Source organism: Chiloscyllium plagiosum, unplaced genomic scaffold (assembly GCF_037043375.1).
Source record: "Chiloscyllium plagiosum isolate Xiang-an unplaced genomic scaffold, Cpla_swu_hap1 HiC_scaffold_19, whole genome shotgun sequence".
In the NCBI taxonomy this organism is placed as follows: domain Eukaryota; kingdom Metazoa; phylum Chordata; class Chondrichthyes; order Orectolobiformes; family Hemiscylliidae; genus Chiloscyllium; species Chiloscyllium plagiosum.
Window position 1 is genome coordinate 13,410,236 of NW_028270157.1, and position 22,626 is coordinate 13,432,861.

General features: G+C 46.0%; 1 protein-coding gene across 3 annotated transcripts in view; it reads left to right on the forward strand.

Moving 5' to 3' along the window:
- Positions 1 to 1,580: 1,580 nt before the first annotated feature.
- srgap1a (SLIT-ROBO Rho GTPase activating protein 1a) overlaps positions 1,581 to 22,626 on the forward strand; it is a 300,039-nt gene continuing 278,993 nt past the window's right edge. For all 3 annotated transcript variants that reach the window (XM_043709962.2, XM_043709965.2, XM_043709964.2), the window contains exon 1: positions 1,581 to 2,244. In XM_043709962.2, the coding sequence (XP_043565897.2) occupies positions 2,178 to 2,244 (67 nt within the window). In that variant the 5' untranslated portion in view covers positions 1,581 to 2,177. The remainder of the gene's footprint in view (positions 2,245 to 22,626) is intronic.

A 22,626-nucleotide genomic window follows, 5' to 3' on the forward strand; every position in this document is an offset into this window, starting at 1 on the left:
AAGGGGAGGGGGGAGAAGGGGGGGGAGGGAGGGGGAGAAGGGGGGGAGGGGAGGGGAGGGAGGGAAGGGAGGGGGGGAAGGGAGGGGGGGGAGGGGAGGGGGAGAAGGGGGGGAGGGGAGGGGGAGAAGGGGGGGAGGGGAGGGAGGGAGGGAAGGGAGGGGGAAGGGAGGGGGGGAGGGGGGGGAAGGGAGGGGGGGAGGGGGGGAAGGGAGGGGGGGAGGGGAGGGGGGGAGGGGGGGGAGGGGAGGGGGAGAAGGGGGGGAGGGGAGGGGGAGAAGGGGGGGAGGGGAGGGGGAGAAGGGGGGGAGGGGAGGGGAGGGAGGGGAGGGAGGGGAGGGAGGGGAGGGAGGGGGGGGAGGGGAGGGGGGGAGGGGAGGGGGGAGGGGGGGGAGGGGGAGGGGGGGAGGGGGGGGAGGGGAGGGGGGGAGGGGGGGGAGGGGAGGGGGGGAGGGGGAGGGGAGGGGGGGGAGGGGGGGGGGGAGGGGGAGGGGGGGGAGGGGAGGGGGGGGAGGGGGAGGGGGAGGGGAGAAGGGGGAGGTGGGGAGGGGAGAAGGGGGAGGTGGGGGAGGGGAGAAGGGGGAGGTGGGGAGGGAAGGGGGAGGGGGGAGGGGAGGGGAGGGGGAGGGGAGGGGGTGGGAGGGGAGGGGGAGGGGAGGGGGTGGGAGAAGGGGGAGGTGGGGAGGGGAGGGGAGGAGGGGAGGGGGAGGGAGAAGGGGAGGGGAGAAGGGAGAGGAGAAGGAGGGGGAGGAGGGGGTGAAGGAAGGGGAGGAGAGGGGAGGCATGAGGGGGTGGAGGAGTGAGGAGGAGGGGGAGACATGAGGGGTTGGAGGAGTGAGGGGGAGGGGTGAGGCATGAGGGGGAGGGTGAAGGAGTGAGGGGGAGGAGAAGGGAGGCATGAGGGGGTGGAGGAGTGAGGGGAGGGGAGGCATGAGGGTGTGGAGGAGTGAGGGGGAGGTATGAGGGTGTGGAGGAGTGAGGGGGAGGTATGAGGGTGTGGAGGAGTGAGGGGGAGGTATGAGGGGTGTGGAGGAGTGAGGGGGAGGCATGAGGGGGTGGAGGAGTGAGGAGGAGGGGGAGGCATGAGGGGGTGGAGGAGTGTGGGGGAGGGGTGAGGCATGAGGGGGTGGAGGAGTGTGGGTGAGGGGGGAGGCATGAGGGGGTGGAGGAGTGTGGGGGAGGGGTGAGGCATGAGGGGGTGGAGGAGTGTGGGTGAGGGGGAGGCATGAGGGGTGGAGGAGTGTGGGGGAGGGGTGAGGCATGAGGGGGTGGAGGAGTGTGGGTGAGGGGGAGGCATGAGGGGGTGGAGGAGTGTGGGGGAGGGGTGAGGCATGAGGGGGAGGAGAGGGGGTGATGGAGTGAAGGGGAGGAAGGCATGAGGGGGCGGAGGAGGAGTCTGAGAGAGTTTGGAGGAGGGTGTTAGCGAGGGGCGTGAAAGCCCCGCCCCCTGGCCCCTCCCATTGGTCACTGAGGTTCTATTTGGAATGTAGCCAGGTGAGGGTGTGCCGGGATTGGTTGGGGTATGTATCCATCTGGGGGCGCGGGGCTGGTTTCCGCTGTCCCGGCTGGAAGCTGAGTCAGTCTCCGCAGCAGGAGCTGGCCTCAGCCTCAAGCGGCAAAGTTTACTCCTGAGCCGGGAGGCAGCGCTGAGCGACCGCGGCTCCCAAACTTACTCCATTCCCCCCCCAACCAGCTCACTGTTACCGTCCCCCACAAAGTGAAAGAGAAGCGGCGGATTGTGTGAATGAATTTTCTCTCTCTCTCTGTGTTGCTGAGGTTTAAAGAGTCTTAAAGACCCGGGGGGGAATATCCCCAGTGCTGCTCAGTCAACAGCTGATACACCGAGTACCTTCAGTTCGTAGAGTTCCTGTGACAAGCCACGACCAAACGAAAATGCTTTGCCAACTTGTCCATCAGTGCTACAAGGCTCAGCAGCGAATGGGGCAGATCGCCGTGTGAGCTAGCTGTCTGTGCACATCTCTCTCCCTCTTTCCCCCCCCCCCCCCCCCCTCCTGGGGTCACCACCAGGGTGACCCAGTCGGGATTCTTCCGATTTCGTTCAGCAACTCGCTCCTTCCACCTTCCGAGTGAATGCCAGCGGCAGCGGGCACCGGTTTTGGGTCGTTGCTGTGAAGGACTGCACTTGGAGCGGAGAGACAAGGTGGGGGGGGTCCAAAAGATGTCAACCCCTGCCAGGTACAAGAAAGATAAAGAAATCATCACCGAGTATGAAACACAAGTCAAAGGTAAGATGTGTTCACGCTTCCCATTGTGTGTGTGTGTGAGATAGAGAGAGAGAGAGAGAGAGGGCTGGGCTATGGCTGTGTCAGGGATCTGTGTCTCGGTTGTCACACGCGAGCAATAGGGTCCAAACGGAGCCATTGTAGAGGGAGGGGGCTCTGTGCACAGGAGAGATTAAACCGCTCGGTTGTAAATGGGCATTTGCAATTCAAACGAGCGAGGCGATTGCCTGTGTGTGACATGACGTGATGCTGCAGAAGGCAAGATTGAGCCCTTGTTCGAATCCGGTCAGAGCCTTTCCCGGAGAGGATTGATTGAAGAATGTTTCAAATGTGGAACTTTAACTGGAAATAAAACCCCAAATCGCCCTGACTTCCCATCCCCAAACACAATCCGGATTTGTTTTCAGCTGAAGAACCAAACCAGCTTCCTGGGGGAGTCGATCTAAATAAAACATTTTTATTTGAAAAAAGGGGGTGAAATTCTTTGATGTCTAGATTTGAGTGTTTTCCTCAGTGGCAGCCGTGGAGATGGCTTGATCCCCTATTTTTGGCAGCCTTCCAGCAAAGTTCAATCTCCAAATGGAACTAGGAGAGTTCCTATCATTTTGTGTCAGGCTTACTTCAACCCGGGATCTACTGTTCAGAGCCCAACCCGTGCATTGGGGAGAAGGATGGGGCGACCGTGATTTTAACCATTTTAACCATTCTCCCAGCACAGTGCAATTTCACTTGCAATGTCCCCTCCCCCCCCCCCCCCCCCCGTCGTTTAAAGCAGCAGATCTTAAAATTGTGCATAAACCCGCCCTGACAACACAAAGAAAATACAAGCCGGAGGTTCAAAAAGTAGGGAAAGCAACATTGAGGTACGCTGCAGCAATTTGCAATAGTCTCTCACTCACGCACACACAAGCTGCATTTTAAATCACGGTCATCTTTCCATTCCAACTTCACCCCTCTCTCCCCGACAGGCTGAGCTAAAAAAAAAACCTCGACATAAAGAGTGCTGGAGAAATTCAGCAGCATCTGTGCAAGAGAGAAATGTTAAGTTCGAAACAGTCATATCAGACTCAAAATGTAACGTGTTTTCTCTCCCCACAGATGCTGCCAAACCTGCTGCGTTTCTCCAGCACTCTTCGTTTCAGTTTTCCGGCATCCGAAGTACTTTGCCTTTAGTTTGAGTTACAAGCTTCACCTCGACAATGAAATTGGAATAGGTTATTTGTTAGGGTTGGAAAATAATTTATAATCTAATTTTGTATCGAGATCTAAACTGCATTTAAAAAAACATAATTTTTGGACGGTTTTGCATAAGCCCGGTCTTTTACATCAAACAAGAACAGAAATTGCTGGAAAAAGCTCAGCGCATGGTTGTTGCTGTGAGAGTTTATTGTCTAGATTAGAGTGGTGCTGGAAAAGCACAGCAGGTGAGAGTTTATTGCCTAACACTGGATCAAGATAATGAGGAGTTTGTGTTCCTGTAGTGTTTCTGGGACATACACACACTGGCACAGGTTAACACCAGACCACCGCGAGAGCCGGACACGTTGTCCCCTATTGTTGCTGAAGTTGGAAGGTTGTGTTAGTCTAACCCTGAGTGTTTCCTGTTGCTGTTTGCAAAGGAGTGGTGGGCAAGAAACCGTTGATGTTTGCAGTAAAGCCTTGTTAGGATTGGACTAATGGTTGTGTCTGAACTTTTATTGATCGAGGGGGGAGAAAATGCAAAACTCCTCACCCGGCTGTATGCCAATCATTTTGCAAAGAAATCGTAAGCTACTTTAAACAGACTGGTGTGCTGTCCGTGAATTCATACACTGGGAGTGAAGGTACAGAGAGAGAGAAACTGCATAAACATGATTAACTGGTTCCAGCCAGGGTGTAAACTTCCAGGAAGTAATGATGAAATCACGTTGTGAAATCATCAGATACTGGGAAACTGGATAAAACAGCCATGTGGATCACAGGATTTTCTTTTTGAGTTGTGATTCACATCCTGGGAATGCATTGTCAGTAAGCAGGATTTTTATTCATCCAGCTGCATGATACCTCGCGGTAGCTCTGCAACGGAGGAAATGTCCATTTGCTGTAAAACCTCTTAACCCCAATCCCAGTGAATCCTGCAATTTCAGCCGCCCAGACATTTGGTATTGCAGAGGAGTGCCTTTCAAGTCATTGTCTATAATTAAGGCTACAGTCAGTCGTTAGGCAACTTCGGCCTTTTCTGTTTGACTAACAGTATCAGTATAGCTAACTGGTTTGTTTCCTGGTTAACTAATGATAACCCAACACTTTTGTTCTATTCATGAACAAGGGTAGGCCACTCGGCCCTTCGAGGCTGTTCTACCATTCAATAGTAGATCAGATTTTTAACCTGAACTCCGCTTTCCTCGGTAATCAAGTCTGCCCTAAAACTATTTAAAGGTTCTACATCCACTGCCTTTTAAAGACTCTTAGCCCCCGCAAAAAAAAAGTTTTCTCACCTTTGTTTTAATTGGGCAATCCCTTATCTTTAAAGGAGGAACAAATTGCTGCAGAGACTGAAATATGAACTGAAAATGACAAATCGAGAAGTACAGCATGGAAACAGACCATTGGTCCAACCCGTCCATGCTGACCAGATATCCTCAATTAATCTAATCCCATTTGCCAGCACTTGGCCCATATCCCTCCAAACCCTTCCTATTCATGATCCCATCCAGATGCCTTTTACATTGAACTCCACCACTTCCTCTGGCAGCTCATTCCATACACGCACCATCCTCTGTGTGAAGAAGTTGGCCCTTAGCTCTCTTTTATATCTTTCCCCTCTCACCCTAAACCTATGCCCTCTAGTTCTGGACTCCCCCACCCCAGGGAAAAGACCATGTCTATTTATCCTATCCATCCCCCTCATGATTTTATGAACCGCTATAAGGTCACCCCTCAGCCTCTGACACTCCAGGGAAAACAGCCTGCTGGAGACCGCAGTGTGGAGAAAGTGAGGACTGCAGATGTTCGAGATCAGAGTCAAAAAGTGTGGTGCTGGAAAAGCACAGCTGGTCAGGCAGCATCCGAGGAGTTGGAGAGTCAATGTTTCAAGCACAAGCCATTCCTGAGGAGGCGCTTATGCTTGAAACGTCGACTCTCCTCCTCGGATGCTGCCTGACCAGCTGCGCTTTTCCAGCCTTTCAAGAGAGCATAGCGCGTCTGGCAGCAACCATGGAGAGAGGGCAAGCTAACGTTTGTTTAGATGACTCTTCATCAGAACTGAAAAGTGTAGAGGGGGCAGCATTTATGCTTTGTCTGGGGGGTGTGGTGGGATGTGGAGTCCTGGGGGAGAAAGGATGTTGATAGTTCAGATTAAATGATTGGAATGTGAGATTGGCAGAACAATAGTGTGTCTAACTGCCCCACTGGAAAGAGCAGTCTGGCACTGGAGGGGAGAGGAGAGGACATGGTGACAGAGAATATAACCAGTAAACTTAAAAGACTGCTAGTCCTAGATTCCCTCGCAAGGACAAATATCTTTTTCCCATCCACCTGGTCAAGTCCCCTCAGGGTCTTGAATGCTTTGATTTAAGTCAGAAGTCACACTTCACCTGATGAAGAAGGAGTGCTCCGAAAGCTTGTGACTTCAAATAAACCTGTTGGACTGTAAGCTGGTGTCGTGTGATTTCTGACATTGTCCACCCCAGTCCAATATCTGAGCCACCACGTGATGGCTACCATCAATTAAGTCACCTTTGACGTTACTAAATTCCTAAGGATGCAGGCCTATTCTGCCTCAACTTTCCTGATAAGGCAACCCAGTCTTCCTAATCTGCTGTGCTTTTCGATTCTGCTCTCCAGCATCTGCAGTCCTCACTTTAACCCAGTCAGTGAGGACTTGGGCATTATTGGCTTGGCCAACATTTATTGCCCATGCCTAATTACTAAGGACAATTTGAGTCACCCAAATTTCTCTGATATGTACAAATAGGAGAGTACCTTACAGAAAGAATATTAATGATTCAGGTAGGTTTTACAACAATCAGCAATATTTCCTTGGCTGTGTCAGTTTTTTTTTTCTAGATTTTACTGAATTCAATTGTCTCTCTCAATTCTCAGAATTAATATTAAGAAGATGTTTAGCACACTTGCCTTCAATTGGTCAGATCTTTGACTATAGGAGTTGGGACATGTTGAGGTTGTAAAGGACTTTAGTGAGGCCCCTGCTGGAATACTGTGTCCAGTTCTGGTCACCCAGTTAGAGTAAGGATGTTATTAAACTGGAGAGGGTCCAGAAGAGATTTACCAGGATGTTGCCAGGACTGGAGGGTTTGAGTTACAAGGATAGGCTGGGACGTTTTCACTGGAGGTTGTGGTGACCTTACAGAGATTTATAAAATCATGACTGGTGCAGGTAAGGTGAATGACAGGTGCCTTGTCCCTAACTTGGGAGTTTTCAAGACAAGAGGGAGCAATTTTTAAGGTGAGGGAAGAAAGATTTTAAAAAGAAGCACAAGGGGCAATTATTTTTGCACAGTGGTTCATGTGTGGAATGAACTGCCAGAGGAAGTGGTGGATGCAGGCACGGTTACAATGTTTAAAATACATTTTTGGATAAGTACATGAATAGGGAGGGATATGGCCAAAGCACAGGCAGTTGGGACTAGTTTAATTTTGGGATTATGGTCAGTATGAATGCATTGGACCGAAGGGTCTCTTTCCATGCTGAGTGACTCTATGACTCTATAATGCCCCGAATTGCGAGTCCTGTGACATTACCACTGTGCCAACACTGCCCCACACTTGTGAGGGTTGTTAAATTTTAAAAGTACAAAACTACCACGAGAAACTGGCTGAGCTGATGAACAGTCCATGTGCACTGACTTGCAGAATCAGGCACTCAGTGAAGAGGAGGTGGATTCCACAAATTCTTCCTTCATTAATGCTCCTCACATCATCTGGAGCTGTCCGGAGGCTAGACTTTTCTCTGTGGGAGGTACAGGTTCCAGAGGCAGTTAAAGAAGTGAAACTCTTTAACGCTCTTGTCAGCTGGTTATGGAGCAATGTTGACAGAATGTGGGAGCAAGTTTCTTGTCAAACCCTTCTCCCTGTGTAAGGAGCGCACTGTCGTACATTGTACGTGGTGGGGAGGGCGGGTTTTGATGAAGAGCAATTGACAGAACGTTTGTTTCTACCTTTTGTTTTTAACTATCTTTGTCAATGTATTTTTTTGAAGTTGAAGTTGACTCATCATAAATGAACAGATTATTTGTGGCATTACCAGGCTGAAATTTTGGCTGTCTGTAAGATATCTACTGAAACAGCTCATTTGAACCATGCATTAGTGCCATTATTTATAATGCACCAAACTTTCCTCATGCCTTTTATTCGTTTCATTCCTTTCTAGTGTCCTCTTAAACATCTCTGCTGTTCGTTTAAACTGCCCTCTGTGGTAATGAGTTGAATATTCCAACCATTCTTTGGATAAAGTAGTTTCTCTTGCGTTCCCTCATGGGTTTATTAGTGACCTTTAGATTTGATCCCCTCCCAAAGTGGAAACATTCTGTCTAGATGTCAATCTCCTCCTTCTCAGATTTTAATAAGCAGAAGCTGAGAGCATATTTGTAAAGTTGAGTTCTAGTATATTGTGCAGGTCTTGGAGATGGCAGCAGTATGTGCTCATGAATGTTGAACTGCACTTGGTGAATAGATTTCCAGCGTAAGCAGCAAATTGCAATGCTTTATTCATAAATACCATGCCGGTGTCTCTATTCTGCTCTGAATTACCATCAAAGCTTCGACTGTAGTGTTTTATGTTTTTCCTGCACTATGTGGCATTGATCACAAATGGACACAATGATCATATTGTTTAGCTGAAAAGCTGTTTTTCAAAGTGTTCTGACAATGTCCTTGCATTGCTGTATGTCCGTGCCTAATTACTCAAGTGTTTTGGAAGATGTGATCTTCGAAATTGATTTGGTGCTTGTTTGTTTTTTGCAGAAATTCCTGTTCCAAATCAAATATCATTCCTGCAGCTCTTGGTTTTTGTGCCAGAATTCTTAAAATTCAGAAGCTCTTTTATTTAAAAAAAGCGCGAACAAGTCAATCAAAATACTACATTGACAAAATGGCCAATCTCTTACCTGATATTCTTATCACATACTGCGGTGTATTGTCACAGACTGAATGCCTAGTTTTTTTTTTGTACATACGTAAGAATAGAATGGATTCTGAATTTTACACAGCTTGAGTATCCCAGCCACCACAGTATTATATAACTGAATAACTCTCCATATTTTAAAATGCAAAAATGTTTCAATAATTGAATCAGTACATCACGGATTTGCTCACCTCTTGATGTTAAGCTGCCACATTTATATTCCAAGGCGGGTGGTTATCACCCATCTTTGCTTATATTTTGCCTCAGCCCTTCTGAAGTCCTCATCGATACTTTTTGTGATCTCCACTACTCCCCTGTGTGGCCTCCCACCTCTCTTCCTCCAAGTGGTCCAAGTTTAACATAGTCAAGATGTGAGTGAGGCCAAGCCATGTGCACCCCTAATCCATCACACCAAACAGATATCATAATCGCCCACCATCCCAGATGCCGGAAAGATCTGGAATGAAATTCCTGGAAGCTTGGTGGTAGCAGGCTCAATCGAGGCATTCAAGAAGGCTTTCAGTGGTGATGTGAATTGAAGTAATGTGCAAGGTTATGGGGAACAAACAGGAGAGTGCTCTAAGTCATAATGCTCACTTAGAGAGCTGGTGCAAATAGGATGGGCAGAATGGCCTCCTGCTCGCTGTTACACTCCTGCTCGCCATTGCAACTCTGATTGTGTGGAAATTACAGTAATATGTCAAACTTAACATTTGATCCTTAGAATAATACTTGTAAGGGCAAATTTATTACTTGGTATATTTAAGTGATGTAACACACAATAGCTATAATGTCTTGTTTGATGTCTCAATGGTGTAATTTATTGAAATTATATGCTATTATGAAACCACCAGAAGATGATACCAAGGAAAGGTTCGTGAGGGAAAATCGTTGAGACTTTGTGATGTAATGAGGGACAAACAAGACTGGTCTAAGGTAAGTCTGTAAGTTAGCTCACTGAGCTTGAAGGTTTGTTTTCAGATGTTTCGTCAGCATAGTAGGTAACATCATGATGATGAAACATCTGAAAACAAACCTTCAAGCTCAGTGAGCTAACTTACAGACTTATCATCTGTGTTAATCTGAGCTACAAATCGTCTCTCAAATCACTAACCAGTCTAAGGTGTTAGAGTTACCTATAAGTGAGAGATGTTAGCACAGTAGAGCAAGGCTTAGCTAGTACTGCTGTCCATCAGGTCTTAGCCCCATCTGAGCTCTCATCCTCATGATGTGGCTCCTTGCACAAATGCTCAGTAGTTATCATTAACCCTTTACTCTTCAGCTACTAGAAGGACAATATCTGTGCAATTATCGTGGAAACCGTTTTTATGTTCGTTCCAGGCAGAGGAAATCACCTGGTTGAGCTGCTGCAGTCCATGTGTGCAGTTATGAGTCAGCAGCTTTAATGAAACATGGTGGCTCAGTGGTTAGTACTGCTGCCTCACAGAGCAAGGGACCCAGGTTCGATTCCAGCCTTGGGCGACTGACTGTGTGGAGTTTGCACATTCTCCCCGTGTCTGTGTGGGTTTCCTCCGGGTGCTCTGGTTTCCTCCCACAGTCCAAAGATGTGCAGGTCAGGTGAATTGGTCATGCTAAATTGCCCATAGAGTTAGGTGCATTAGTCAGGGGGAATGGGTCTGGGTGGGTTACTTTTTTGGAGGGTCAGTGTGGACTGGTTGGGCTGAAAGGCCCGTTTCCCCACTGTAGGGAATCTAATCTAAAACTGGCAAGATATGCCATTTCAGAGGGCAGTTAATAGTTAACCTCACTGGTGTGGTCTGGAGTCGCATATAGATCTTTCTGGTAAGGATAGCAGATTTACTTTCCTTGATTGTAAGTGAGCCAGTTGGGGCTTTACAGTCCAGTAGTTTCATGGTTAGCTTGTTTTATTTATTTATTCCCATATTATTAATGAATTATAATTTAAATTCCACCAGTTACATAGAAACAGAAAATAGGTGCAGGAGTAGGCCATTCTGCCCTTTGAGCCTGTGCCCCCGTTCAGTATGATCATGGCTGATCATGCAATCTCAGTATCTCCATTCCAGCCTCTCTCCGTACCCTTTGATCCCTTTAGCCGCATGGTCCAGCTCCCTCTTGAATATATCTAACAAACTGGCCCCAACAGCTTTCTGTGATCGAGAAGTCCACAGGTTCTTGACTCTGAGTCATGAAATTCTTCCTCATCTCAGTCCTGAATGGCTTACCTCTCATGTTAGACTGGAACCCTAGTTCTGTACTCTCCCAACATCAGGAACATTCTATAATGTCTAGTCCCATCAGGATTTTATACATTTCTGAGATCCTCCCTCATTCTTCTGTTACGATCCTGAGATTTGAAGATGTGTCTCTCGATCATTAGTCCAAACATTGCCTCTATGATCCTGCAGTACACATCTCAATTGTTAATACAAATGTGCCCTTACTGTGGCACCTTTCCATATATATTCCAGAGTTGTAGCACCAGCCCTTTATACCACCTTTGTCTCAATGTCCAAGGTCCAACCAGACCATGTAATTCCTAGCTCAGTTTTTTGATTTCTTTATTCTCCTGTGGAATGCTGGTGTCACTGGCAAGGTTGGCATTTGTTGCCCACTCTGAACAAGCATGCTAACTCATTTCAGAGTTAAGAGTCAAACATATTGTGTATCTGCAGTCATGTATGTGAGACAGACCAGGTAAAGCTGGTAGATCCCCTTTCTTAAAAGACATTAGTGAACTGTATATGTTTTTATGACAATCGATGACAGTTTCCCAGTCACTGTTACTGAGATGGTTCTAAATTGTATTTAGTTTTATTATGTTTATTAAAATTCCACCAGCTGCTGTCATGGAGTTCTCCAAACAAGGCATGGGTCTTTGAATTCCTTGGTCAGTAATGTGACAGCTCTCCCATCACCATCCCCTAAACGTAACGCCTCACAATGTGCTCTCACCTACATTGGGGAGATTGAAAGCTGATTGGATGACAATAAAACAAAACCCATTCAACAGAGATGCAGAGTCGGTTAATGTAAACTTGTAACATAAAAATGTCAATGTTGTGCTCCCCTAACCTACCCAAAACACATGCATGCGTACACGTTATTCAATTCTCTTCAACTCAAAAATCCCCCCAAAAAGCAGAAACTTGAAAACAATAGTCTTAAAACTCAGTCCTAATGCAGTGAGGTGTTTTCTCTGAAGTCAGTTAAAGACACCAAGACCAGCTGGTATCTGAAACCGTATAGTTTTCAATTTTGCCTTATTTTAAAAACAAAAAAGTTCCAGTCCGTCTTTTCCTCTATCTTTGTTTTAACAACAAAAATCCTGGTGTCTCCTCAATCTTTCAAATTTGGATACCCCAAACCATTAAGCATTATCAGTAAAATGGGCTACTGCTGTGCCATAACTGATGCATTTGATTAAAGGAAGCAGTTATTGGAATTCAAAAGTTTACTTGTTAGCTGCAAAATTGAGCAGGCTATCAAGTATGCCAACTGTGTGGCATGAATTTGTTCAAGTTACTTTCCAAAACAGAAATGCTGTTGCTTAGAATGCCCACACTGTCAGCTGTGTGTGCTGCTGTGCTAACTCACCCTGTCCATTAAGAGTTCCCTCCACATTCACTCAGCCCCTGCACATTAGAACATAAAACAGTAACAGCCAGTGAAGTATAGTTGCTATTTTGCACACACAGTTCCCACAATACAACAGTAAAGTAAATGAACAAATGTTTTTAACTAATTGGCGTTCAGGGGATAGACCTTTAGCCAGAAATCCCTTGTTCTTCTTTGAGTAGGACCATGGAATCTTTAATGCCCACTTGAAGGGGTAAACATAGCTGGCGGAATAGCTTCAGCTGTCTAACATTTCACGTCTAGATGACTCTTCAACAGAGCTGAAGCTCTGAAGAGTCATCTAGAATTGTTAGCTTGCTTCCTCACCATAGATGCTGCCTGACCCGCTGTGATCTCCAGCATTTGTTGTTTTCAGTTCAGATTCCAGCTTCTGCAGTAATTTGGTCCAACAGAGCTTCAGCTGTGCTGCATTGAGAATGTCAACCTCGATTCGATTGTAGGTTTCTTATGGTGCAGTGTTAGTATCCCTATCTCTGAGCTAGGAGGCCTGGGTTTAAGTACCACCTCTTCGGGTGCATGTCATAACATGCCTCAACTGGTTAGTTGGAAAAGGACTTGAATCCGTAGCCTTCTGACTTGGAGGCAAGGGCACTACCTACCACTGAGCTGCAGGTGACAATATACATGTTTACTTGGGTCCTAAGATCTATGTTGACAGTTTTTTGGCTATCTCTACATAGCTACAATAATTCTGTACGTGTTTCAGCAGCCACTGGTGCTCAAACTCCAGAAAGAACGTATATGAATGTGTTAGCTGCCTTCCATACATTAGTACAAAATTGCTTGTTCCGCATGTATGCGACATACAAGATAGTTTTAATTTTAAAAAATCCTTTCTTCCACTGAACTATGATTTCCAATAAAACTCCTTATTCCAGTAATACTTTTATCTCCAGAATTAAAATGGATAAATAACAATCTGATTGTTCAATCTGCAGTTAAATCAAACTTGCTAAATTAATAGCGTATGGTAACATTGCTACAATTTGGAAGTTAACTTTATTCTTGGCCAGTACCTCTGGGTGATGTAAAGCGAAAAACAGATGACTGGGTGTATGCCAAGGCAATTTTCCATCACTCTCCTAATGCAGCTATCCAAGTTCCTTGATCATTCAGCCTTTCTTTTTTTCCGTAGAGTTCAGCCCTGGTGTTTGTCTGCTCATCAGTGAAGAATGCTGGAGAACACAACTAACTTTCACTCCCCCGTCAACCTTATCATCCCGTCTCAGTGCTGAGCATTCCCAGGACAGATGCTGCTACCGCCAGCTGCAGAATCTTTCACTCCTTTCGCCTTTTTCTAAGTGAAGCCAGTCTAAGGGCTTCATGACGTAGACCAATGTGAAAATAAGCGAAAGGTTACATCCATGGGAGGAAGAAAGTAGGGACTGACTCCAATGTATCAACGCCAGCAAAAATATCTGACTCTGTCTCAATAGGTTGTCTTCATTCCAAGTTAACAGAAACTGAGATTTTAACCAATGGTGAGGGATTAGACTAGATTAGATTACTTACAGTGTGGAAACAGGCCCTTCGGCCCAACAAGTCCACACCGCCCCGCCGAAGCGCAACCCACCCATACATTTACCCCTTACCTAACACTACGGGCAATTTAGCATGGCCAATTCACCTGACCTGCACATCTTTGGACTGTGGGAGGAAACCGGAGCACCCGGAGGAAACCCACGCAGACACGGGGAGAATGTGCAAACTCCACACAGTCAGTCGCCTGAGGCGGGAATTGAACCCGGATCTCTGGTGCTGTGAGGCAGCAGTGCTAACCACTGTGCTACCGTGCCACCCAAATCTACCGTGCTGTGGATGTCCAGCATCCACAGTAATTTGCTTTTATCCATCCCGTGAGTGTTTGATCAAAGTTTGCAGGGTTAGAAAAATGGCGCATTTAGAACAAAAAGCTTGAATTTGACCAACATATGGGAGGCACGGTGGCACAGTGGTTATGGGCAGCACGGTGGCACAGTGGTTAGCACTGTTGCCTCACAGCGCCAGGGGCCTGGGTTCAATTCCCGCCTCAGGCGACTGTGTGTGTGTGTGGAGTTTGAACATTCTCCCCGTGTCTGCGTGGGTTTCCTCCGGGTACTCCGGTTTCCTCCCACAAAAAAGTTCAGGTTAGGTGAATTGGCCGTGCTAAATTGCCCATTGTGTTAGGTGTAGGGGAATGGGTCTGGGTGGGTTGCGGGTCGGTGTGGACTTGCTGGGCCGAAGGGCCTGTTTCCATGTTGTAAGCAATCTAATCTAATCTAATATAACATAGAACTATTACATACAGCACAGGAATGGGCCCTTCATCCCATGATGTTGTGCCAAACATGATGCCAAGTGAAATTAGTCCTTTCTCCCTGCCCTTGGTCTATATCCCTCCATACCTTGCATATTCATGTGACCATAAGACCATAGGAGCAGAAATTAGGTCATTCATCCCATTGAGTCTACTCCACCATTCAATTGTGGCTGATAAGTTTCTCAACTCCATTCACCCACTTTCTCACCATAACCCTTGATCCCTTGATACTCAAGAACCTATCTGTCTCAGTCTTAACTATACTCAATGACCTGGCCTCCTTCAGTAGCAATGAGTTCCACAGATTCACCACTCTCTGGCTAAAGACATTTCTTATCTCCATTGTAAAAGGTCTTCCCTTTACTCTAAGGCTGTGTCCTCAGATCCTAGTCTCTCCTGCCAATGGAAACATCTTCCCAACATCCACTCTGTCCAGGCCATTCAGTATTCAGTAAGTTTCAATTAGATCCCCCCTCATCCTTCTAAACACCATCAAATATAGACCCCGAGTCCTCAAACGTTTCTCATATGTTGAGCTTTTCATTCCTGGGAGCATTCTCGTGAACCTCCTCTGAACACCCTCCAGGGCCAGTACATCCTTCCTGAGATATGGGGCCCAAAACTACTTATCTAAAAGTCTCTCAGATGCCCTTATCGTATCGGCCTCCAACACCACCCCTGGCAGCGCGTTCCATGCTCCTACCACTCTGTGTAAACTCTGACCTTAAATGCATGTCCCTGAGTAATAGACATTTCAACTCTGGGGTAAAGAGTCTGACTGTCAACCCTATCTCTGCAAATCTTTAATGACATTTCACAGTTGCTTTTTTTAAAATCCATTCATGGGATGAGAGCGTTCCTGGCTAGACCAGCATTTATTGCCCATCCCTAATTGCTCACAGGGCAATTATGCTTCAACCACATTGTTGTGGGACTGAAGTCAACATGTGGGCCAGACCAGATAAGGATGACCGTTTCCTTCCCCAATGGACATTAGTGGACCAGATGAGTTTTTTCCGACAATTGGCAGTGCATCATTAGACTTTTAGTTCCAGACATTAGATTAGAATAGATTATAGATTCCCTACAGTGTGGAAACAGGCCCTTCAGCTCAACTAGTCCACACTGACACTCCAAAGAGTAACCCATCCAGACCCATTCCCCATGACTAATGCACCTAACTCTATGGCAATTTAGCATGACCAATTCACCTAACCTGCATCTTAAAAAAAAAAATTAAATCAATTTTCCACCATCTGCCCAGAGCATTACCTGGGTCTCTAGATTAACAGTCCAGTGATCAAACAACTAGACCATCGCCTCATCATGAGGAGATTCTGATGGTCATTCAGGTTTTTAATGTTTAGGATTTGTTACAATGTAGGAAATATGCTTCTGCCAAACACAATATGCCAATGGCCAGATAATCTCTCTCTGTGATGTGGGTTGAGGAGTAACCATCAGCCAGGACAGTGTGGCAAACCCCGCTGTGCTCTTTTTCATACGAGCACTCTTAGCATTGTCTACGTTAATCTAAGGAAATCTTGGATAATGTCTTCTGAAACTTTCAACTGTGCAGCTCTCCCTCGGTACTGAGGTGTCAGCCCAGGTAGGTCTTTGTGCTCACTTCTCTGGCGTACGACTTGAACCCAGAACTTTTGGATTCCAAGTTGAGAGTTTAACCCACTGAGCTGCAGTTTTAATGTATCCCCAGTCCTGTATCCATGCTTTGAGTACTTCTGCATGTTGTCATTGTGTTTCAGAAGTGGAACAGCTCCTGGCATTACTTTTTAAAGTAATATTTTCTTCTTTCCCTGGGTTGAGTTTTCCTGTGTTTGTGGTGTGCTGTTGGAACTTGTATCTTCCATTACTGCGGAGGTTACAGCTGCCAAGTTGAGTATGTGGCTTTATATTAGTAACTGATGTGTTGCTTCATTAAAGCTGCATGAGTCAACAATGGATTTCTAAATTATTAGCAGCTTCTAAGATCGGAGGATCCTGAAAAGAAAGCTAGAGAACTAGCCCACTTAAAATCTCGTAACTATAAAACACTAGGGAGACCATTTGGCCCAGAACGATTGTGCTAGCCTATTGAAAGCAAATAGTCCCAAAATCCTAAAAAACGTTGCTGTCTTAACTTTCAAAAGGCAGTAAAGTGTAAAGCTTGGACCTGTTTCCACTGATATCTCCGGCAATAGATTCCAGAACTCCATCGAGGCTTGAGGTTTGGATCTTACGTTGGGATTTGTTCTGTTGGACGCATCATTGCATCCCTTACAGATAGCTTTTAAAAAATCATTCATGGGATCTGGGCATTACTACTGGATTTAATTGCCTGAGAGAAAGTGGCGATGAGCATAGAACATAGAACGTTACAGCGCAGTGCAGGCCCTTCGGCCCTTGATGTTGCGCTGACCTGTGAAATTGATCTGTTGCCCATCTAACCTACACCGATCCATACATATTATCCATATGTATGTCCAATGCCCTTAACATCAGTGAGTCTACTACTGTTGCAGGCAGGCCGTTCCATGCCCCGACTACTCTGATTGAAGAAACTACCCCTGATATCTGTAGAAAATTTATCCCCCTCCAAGCAATGTCCCCTCGTGTTAGCCCTCACCATCTGAGGAAAAAGGCTCTCGCTGTCCACCTTTATAATCCTTTGATTATCTCATATATCTCGGTTCAGTCACCTTTCAACCTTCTTCTCTCTAATGAAAACAGCCTCCGTTCCGTCAGTCTTTCCTCATAAGACCTTCCTTCCATACTAGGCAACATCCTAGTAAACCTCCTCTGAACTCTTTCCAAAGCTTCCACATCCTTCCTATAATGCGGTGACCAGGACTGTATGAAATACTCCAGGTGCAGCCTTACCAGTTTCTTGTATAGCTGATGCATAATCTCATGGTTCCTAAACTCAATCCCCCAACAATAAACGCCAACACACCATATGCCTTCATAACAACCCTATCAACTTGAGCCCTGAAGAAGGACTCATGCCCGAAACGTCGATTCTCCTGCCCCTTGGATGCTGCTTGACCTGCTGCGCTTTTCCAGCAACACATTTTCAGCTATCAACTTGGGTGGCAATTTTCAGGGATTTATGCACCAGGACACTCAGATCTCTCTGTTCATCTACACTGCCAAGAACTTTACCATTAGCCCAGAACTCTGCATTCCTGTTACTCCTTCTGAAGTGAACTACCTCACACTTTTCCAAATTAAACTCCATTTGCCACTTCTCAGTCCAGCTCTGCATCTTATCTATGTCCCTCTGTAACCCACAAAATCCTTCGGCACTATCCACAACTCTCCCTATCTTAGTGTCATCCACAAATTTACTAACTCATCCTTCTATGCCCACATCCAGATCATTTATAAAAATGACAAACAGCAGTGGCCCCAAAACAGGTCATTGCAGCACACAGTAACTGAGCTCCAGGATGAACATTTCCCATCAACCTCCACTCTCTGTCGTCTTTCAGCTAGCCAATTTCTGAGCCTACCGTGTGGAACCTTATCAAATGCCTTACTGAAGTCCATATCAACCGCTTTATCTTCATCCACCTATTTTGTCACCTTCTCGAAGAACTCGATAAGGTTAGTGAGGCAAGACCTACCTTTCACACAATCGTGTTGACCATCCCTCATCAAATTATTCCTTTCCAGATGATTATAAATCCTATCTCTTCCAACACCTTACCCACAACCGAAGTAAGGCTCACTGGCATTTAATTGCCAGGGTTGTCCTGACTCCACTTCTTAACCAAGGGAACATTTGCTATCGTCCAGTCTTCTAGCACTACTCCTGTTGACCATGACAACATAAAGATCGAGGCCAAAGGTTCTGCAAACTCCTTCCTGGCTTCCCAGAGAATCCAAGGATAAATCCCATCCAGCCCAGGGGACTGATCTATTTTCAGATCTTCCAAAATTGCTAAAACCTCCTCTTTGTCAACCTCAGTCCCATCTAATCTTGTAGCCTGTATCTCTGTATTCTCACTAACGTTGCCCTTTTCCAATGTGAATACTGACAAAAAGTATTCATTAAGCGCATCCCCATGTCCTCAGATTCCACACACAACTTTCCACTGCTAGCTTTGATTCGCCCTAATCTTATTCTAGCCATTCTTTTATTCCTGATATATCTGAAGGCCTTAGGGTTTTCCTTGATCCTATCCACCAATAACTTCTCATATCTCCTCCTGGCTCTTCTTAGCCCTCTCTTTAGATCTTCTCTGGCTCACTTATAACTCTCAAACCCCCTAACTGAGCCTTCATGCCTCATCCTCACATAAGCTGCCTTCTTCCCCTTGACAAGGGCTTCAACTTCTTTAGTAAACCATGGCTCCCTCTCTTGACAACTACCTCCCTGCCTGATAACAGTAGCTGTTCCTTGAAAAAGCTCCACATTCCAAGTGTGTCCATCCCCTGCAGTTGCCTTCCCCATCCTATGCATCCTAAATCTTGCCTAATCGCATCATCATTGCCTTTCCCTCAGTTATACCTCTTTCCTTGTGGTATATACCTATCCCTGCCCATTGCTATTGTAAACATAATTGAAATATGGTCACTCTCACTAAAGTGCTCACCTACCTCTACATCTAACATGAGCTGCCACCTTGACCCACTACGGCCCTTGGGTGTTTGTACCACACACAGTGCTTTTAGAAACTGTGCCAGGATTTTGGTGAAGGACTGATCTAATTCCAGGGCTGGATGGTGTGTGGCTTGGAGAACTTTGAAAGGTGTTTCTGCTCCCATGCATCTGCTGCCCTCACTCTCCTAGGTAGTAGAGGTTATGGGTTTAGAAAATGCTGTCTAACGAGCCTTGGTGAGTTACTCTATACTGCTGCTACTGTGCATTGGTGGTGGAAGGAGTGTGTATTGAGAAGGTGATGGGTGTAGTGCCAATCAAGCGGGCTGCTTTAGAATTGACCTTCTTGTGTTGTTGGAGCTGCAGCCATCCAGGTAAGTGGGGAATATTCCAACATACTCCTGACTTGTGCCTTGTAGATGGTGGACAGTCCTTGGGAGTCAGGAGGTGAATTATTCACTGCAGGATTCCTAACTTCTGATCTGATTTCTTAGCCACTGTGTTTATGTGGCTGATTCAGTTTCTGGTCAGTGATAACCCCAGAATGTTGATAGTGGAGAATTCTCTCTTGTTGAAGATGATCACCACCAGGCATTTGTGCTATGAATGTTACTTGCCAGTTATCAGCCCATGTTGGATATTATCGTTATTTGGACATGGACTGCTTTTAGTATCTGAGGAGTTGTGAATGATGCTGAAGGTTGAACAATCATAGAACATAGAGCATTACAGCACAGTGCAGGTTCTTTGGCCCTTGATGTTGCGCCACTCTGCGTAACCAATCTGAAGCCCATCTAAACTACATTATTCCGTTCTTGTTCAAATGCCTATCCAATGACCATTTAAATGCCCTTAAAAGTTGAGGAGTCTACTACTGTTGCAGGAAGTACGTTCCCACGCCCTACTACTCTGAGTAAAGAAACTACCTCTGACATCTGACCTATTTCTATCATCCCTCAATTTAAAGCTATGTCCCATCGTGCTAGCCATCGCCATCCGAGGAAAAAGGCTCTTACTGTCCACCCTATCTAACCCTCTGATTATCTTTTATGTCTCAATTAAGTCACTTCTCAACCTTCTTCTCTCTAATGAAAACAGCCTCAAGTCCCTCAGCCTTTCCTCATAAGACCTTCTTTCCATACCAGGCAACATCCTAATAAATCTCCTTTGAACCCTTTCCAAAGCTTCCACATCCATCTTATAATGCAGTGACCAGAACTGTATGCAATACTCCAAATGTGGCCACTCCAGAGTTTTGTATAGCTGCAGCATGATCTCATGGTTCCAAAACTCAATCCCTCCACCATTAAAAGCTAACACACTGTATGCCTTCTTAACAATCCTATCAACCTGAGGGGCAATTTTCAAAGATCTATGTACCTGGACACCTAGATCTCTCTGTTCATCTGCATTACCAAGAATCTTACCATTAGCTCAGTACTCTGCAATCCTGTTACTCCTTTCAAAGTGAATCACCTCATACTTTTTTGCATTAAATCCATTTGCCACCTCTCGGCCCAGCTCTGCAGCTTATCTATGTCGCTCTGTAACCTACAACATCCTTCGTCACAATCCACAACTCCACAGACCTTAGAATCATCTGCAAATTTACTAACCCATTCTTCTAAGCCGTCAACCAGGCCATTTATATAAGTGACAAACAACAGTGAACCCAAAAACAGATCCTTTCAGTACACTACTAGTAACTGAACTCCAGGTGAGTATTTCCTCTGAACCACCACCCTCTGCCTTCTTTCAGATAGCCAATTTCTGATCCAAATCACTAAATCACCTTTAATCCCATGCTTCTGTACTTTTGCTATAGCCTACAATGAGGAACCTCATCAAATGCCAAATCATGGGTGAATATCCCACTCTGACCTCACGATGAAGGGAACGTCATTGCTGAAGATAATTAAGTCTCGGATATTATCTTGACGAACTCTTGAGATGTTCTTTAAGTGGAGTGGTCGTGACCCTACATCTGAGCAATGAGTTCAAGTCCCACCTACTCCAGAGGTATGCAAGAACATTTATGAGCAAGTTGATTAGAAAATATCCATCCTGAGGAGCTCCTGCAGAGATGCCCTGGACCCCAATTTTCTGCTGGATCTCCTTGGTGTCCCGCTTTGTCATGTGATGCCTTCATGTTAAGGACAATCTCACTTCCTCCCTCGAGTTGAGCTTATTTTGTCCGTCTTTGTAACTTGGCTGTAATAAGAGGAGAGGGCCTGAGTGCCACTGACTGGCCTATTGTGTATTTGCAACACTTTTTTTTTCTTTTACTAGAACTGGACAGCACAAATACATCAGTCATATCTCTAGTTCTGAAAAGGATCATAATTTTTTTTCAAGATACGAAGTCTGGCAATCCTTTTCCCACAACTTTGGGGAAAGGGAATCGGTGAGTTGTTTTGAAAGAGCTGTTACAGGCAACTTGGGCTGAATGAACAATTTCTCTAAGTAAGTAAGAAATTCTTTCATTTTCTAAAGTGCTTTGCATCATGACATAGAGTCATAGAGATGTACAGCATGGAAACAGACCCTTCAGTTCAACCTGTCCATGCTGACCAGATATCCCAACCCAATCTAGTCCCGAAGTAAATCCCAGAGAACAGAGGGTAGACTTCCTGACCAGCCAATCTCAGCATCAGCCTGTCTCCACTAATGCTACCATTTGGCCGATTCTATCACACCTGCTTTCCACACCACACCACACACCCCCAACCCCAAGCAGAATGCCCACAGAGGGGAAGTGGGAGCTTTATAGGCCATGTAGTGGTTTAGTCATCCAGAACCTCAGGATAATGGCCTGACAGGAGGGTTCAGATCCCAGCTTGGCAGGTGGTAAAATTTGAATTCCCTAGAAGTCTGGTGTAGGAAGCTGATCGGAATGGCAAACTGTGTAACCATGGTCATAAAACCCATCTGGCTGGGTCAGTAGTAATTCACGGAATCGGAGAATCTCTACAGTGCGGAAGCAAGCCATTCAGCCCATTGAGTCCACCACCAACCCTCTGAGGAGCTTCCCACCTAGACCCATCCCCTACCATATCCCAGTAGGATTGTTTATATCCATCAGTGAGGGCTGTACTTTGGCCTTTCCTCTTGCAGACACCATCTCAGTTAGGATAGAACTCTGTGAGCACTGCACTGGACTGTCCATTTCTTTTTATTTGGTGTGCACGCTCAGGCCCCAATGGGGAATGTAACCAATTCCAGAACCTTGTGACACAGATGCGAGAAGTCTGTCACGATGGACGTTTAAGAGCTGATACAGCAAGCCTGAGTTCAGTGAACCTCTGATATTGGTTAATGCCCTTTGGGCAGTCATGTGCTAAAGCTTGAGCTCCGTGAGAGTTTTGGTGTTGAGGCAATGCTTCTGTTAGTTCCTGTAGCATGTGAAACTGGGCATTGAAGAATTAGACAAACTTGTTGTAACAAACTATTTTGTTCATGCATTGCATGATTACATTCCTCTGGCACATAAGTGACTGCCCCCACACCTCTGTCCAAGGCCCCAAAGGATTCTTCCACGTCCGACAGAGATTTTCCTGTACCTCCACGTGCATCATCGATCGTGTCCGTTGCTCTCGATGTGGTCTCCTCTGCATTGGGGAGACAGGATGTCAACTTGTGGAACGTTTCAGAGAACATCTCTGGGACACACTCATTAAACCACCCCACCGCCCTGTGGCCAAATACTTCAACTCCTCCTCCTACTCCGTCAAGGATGTGCAA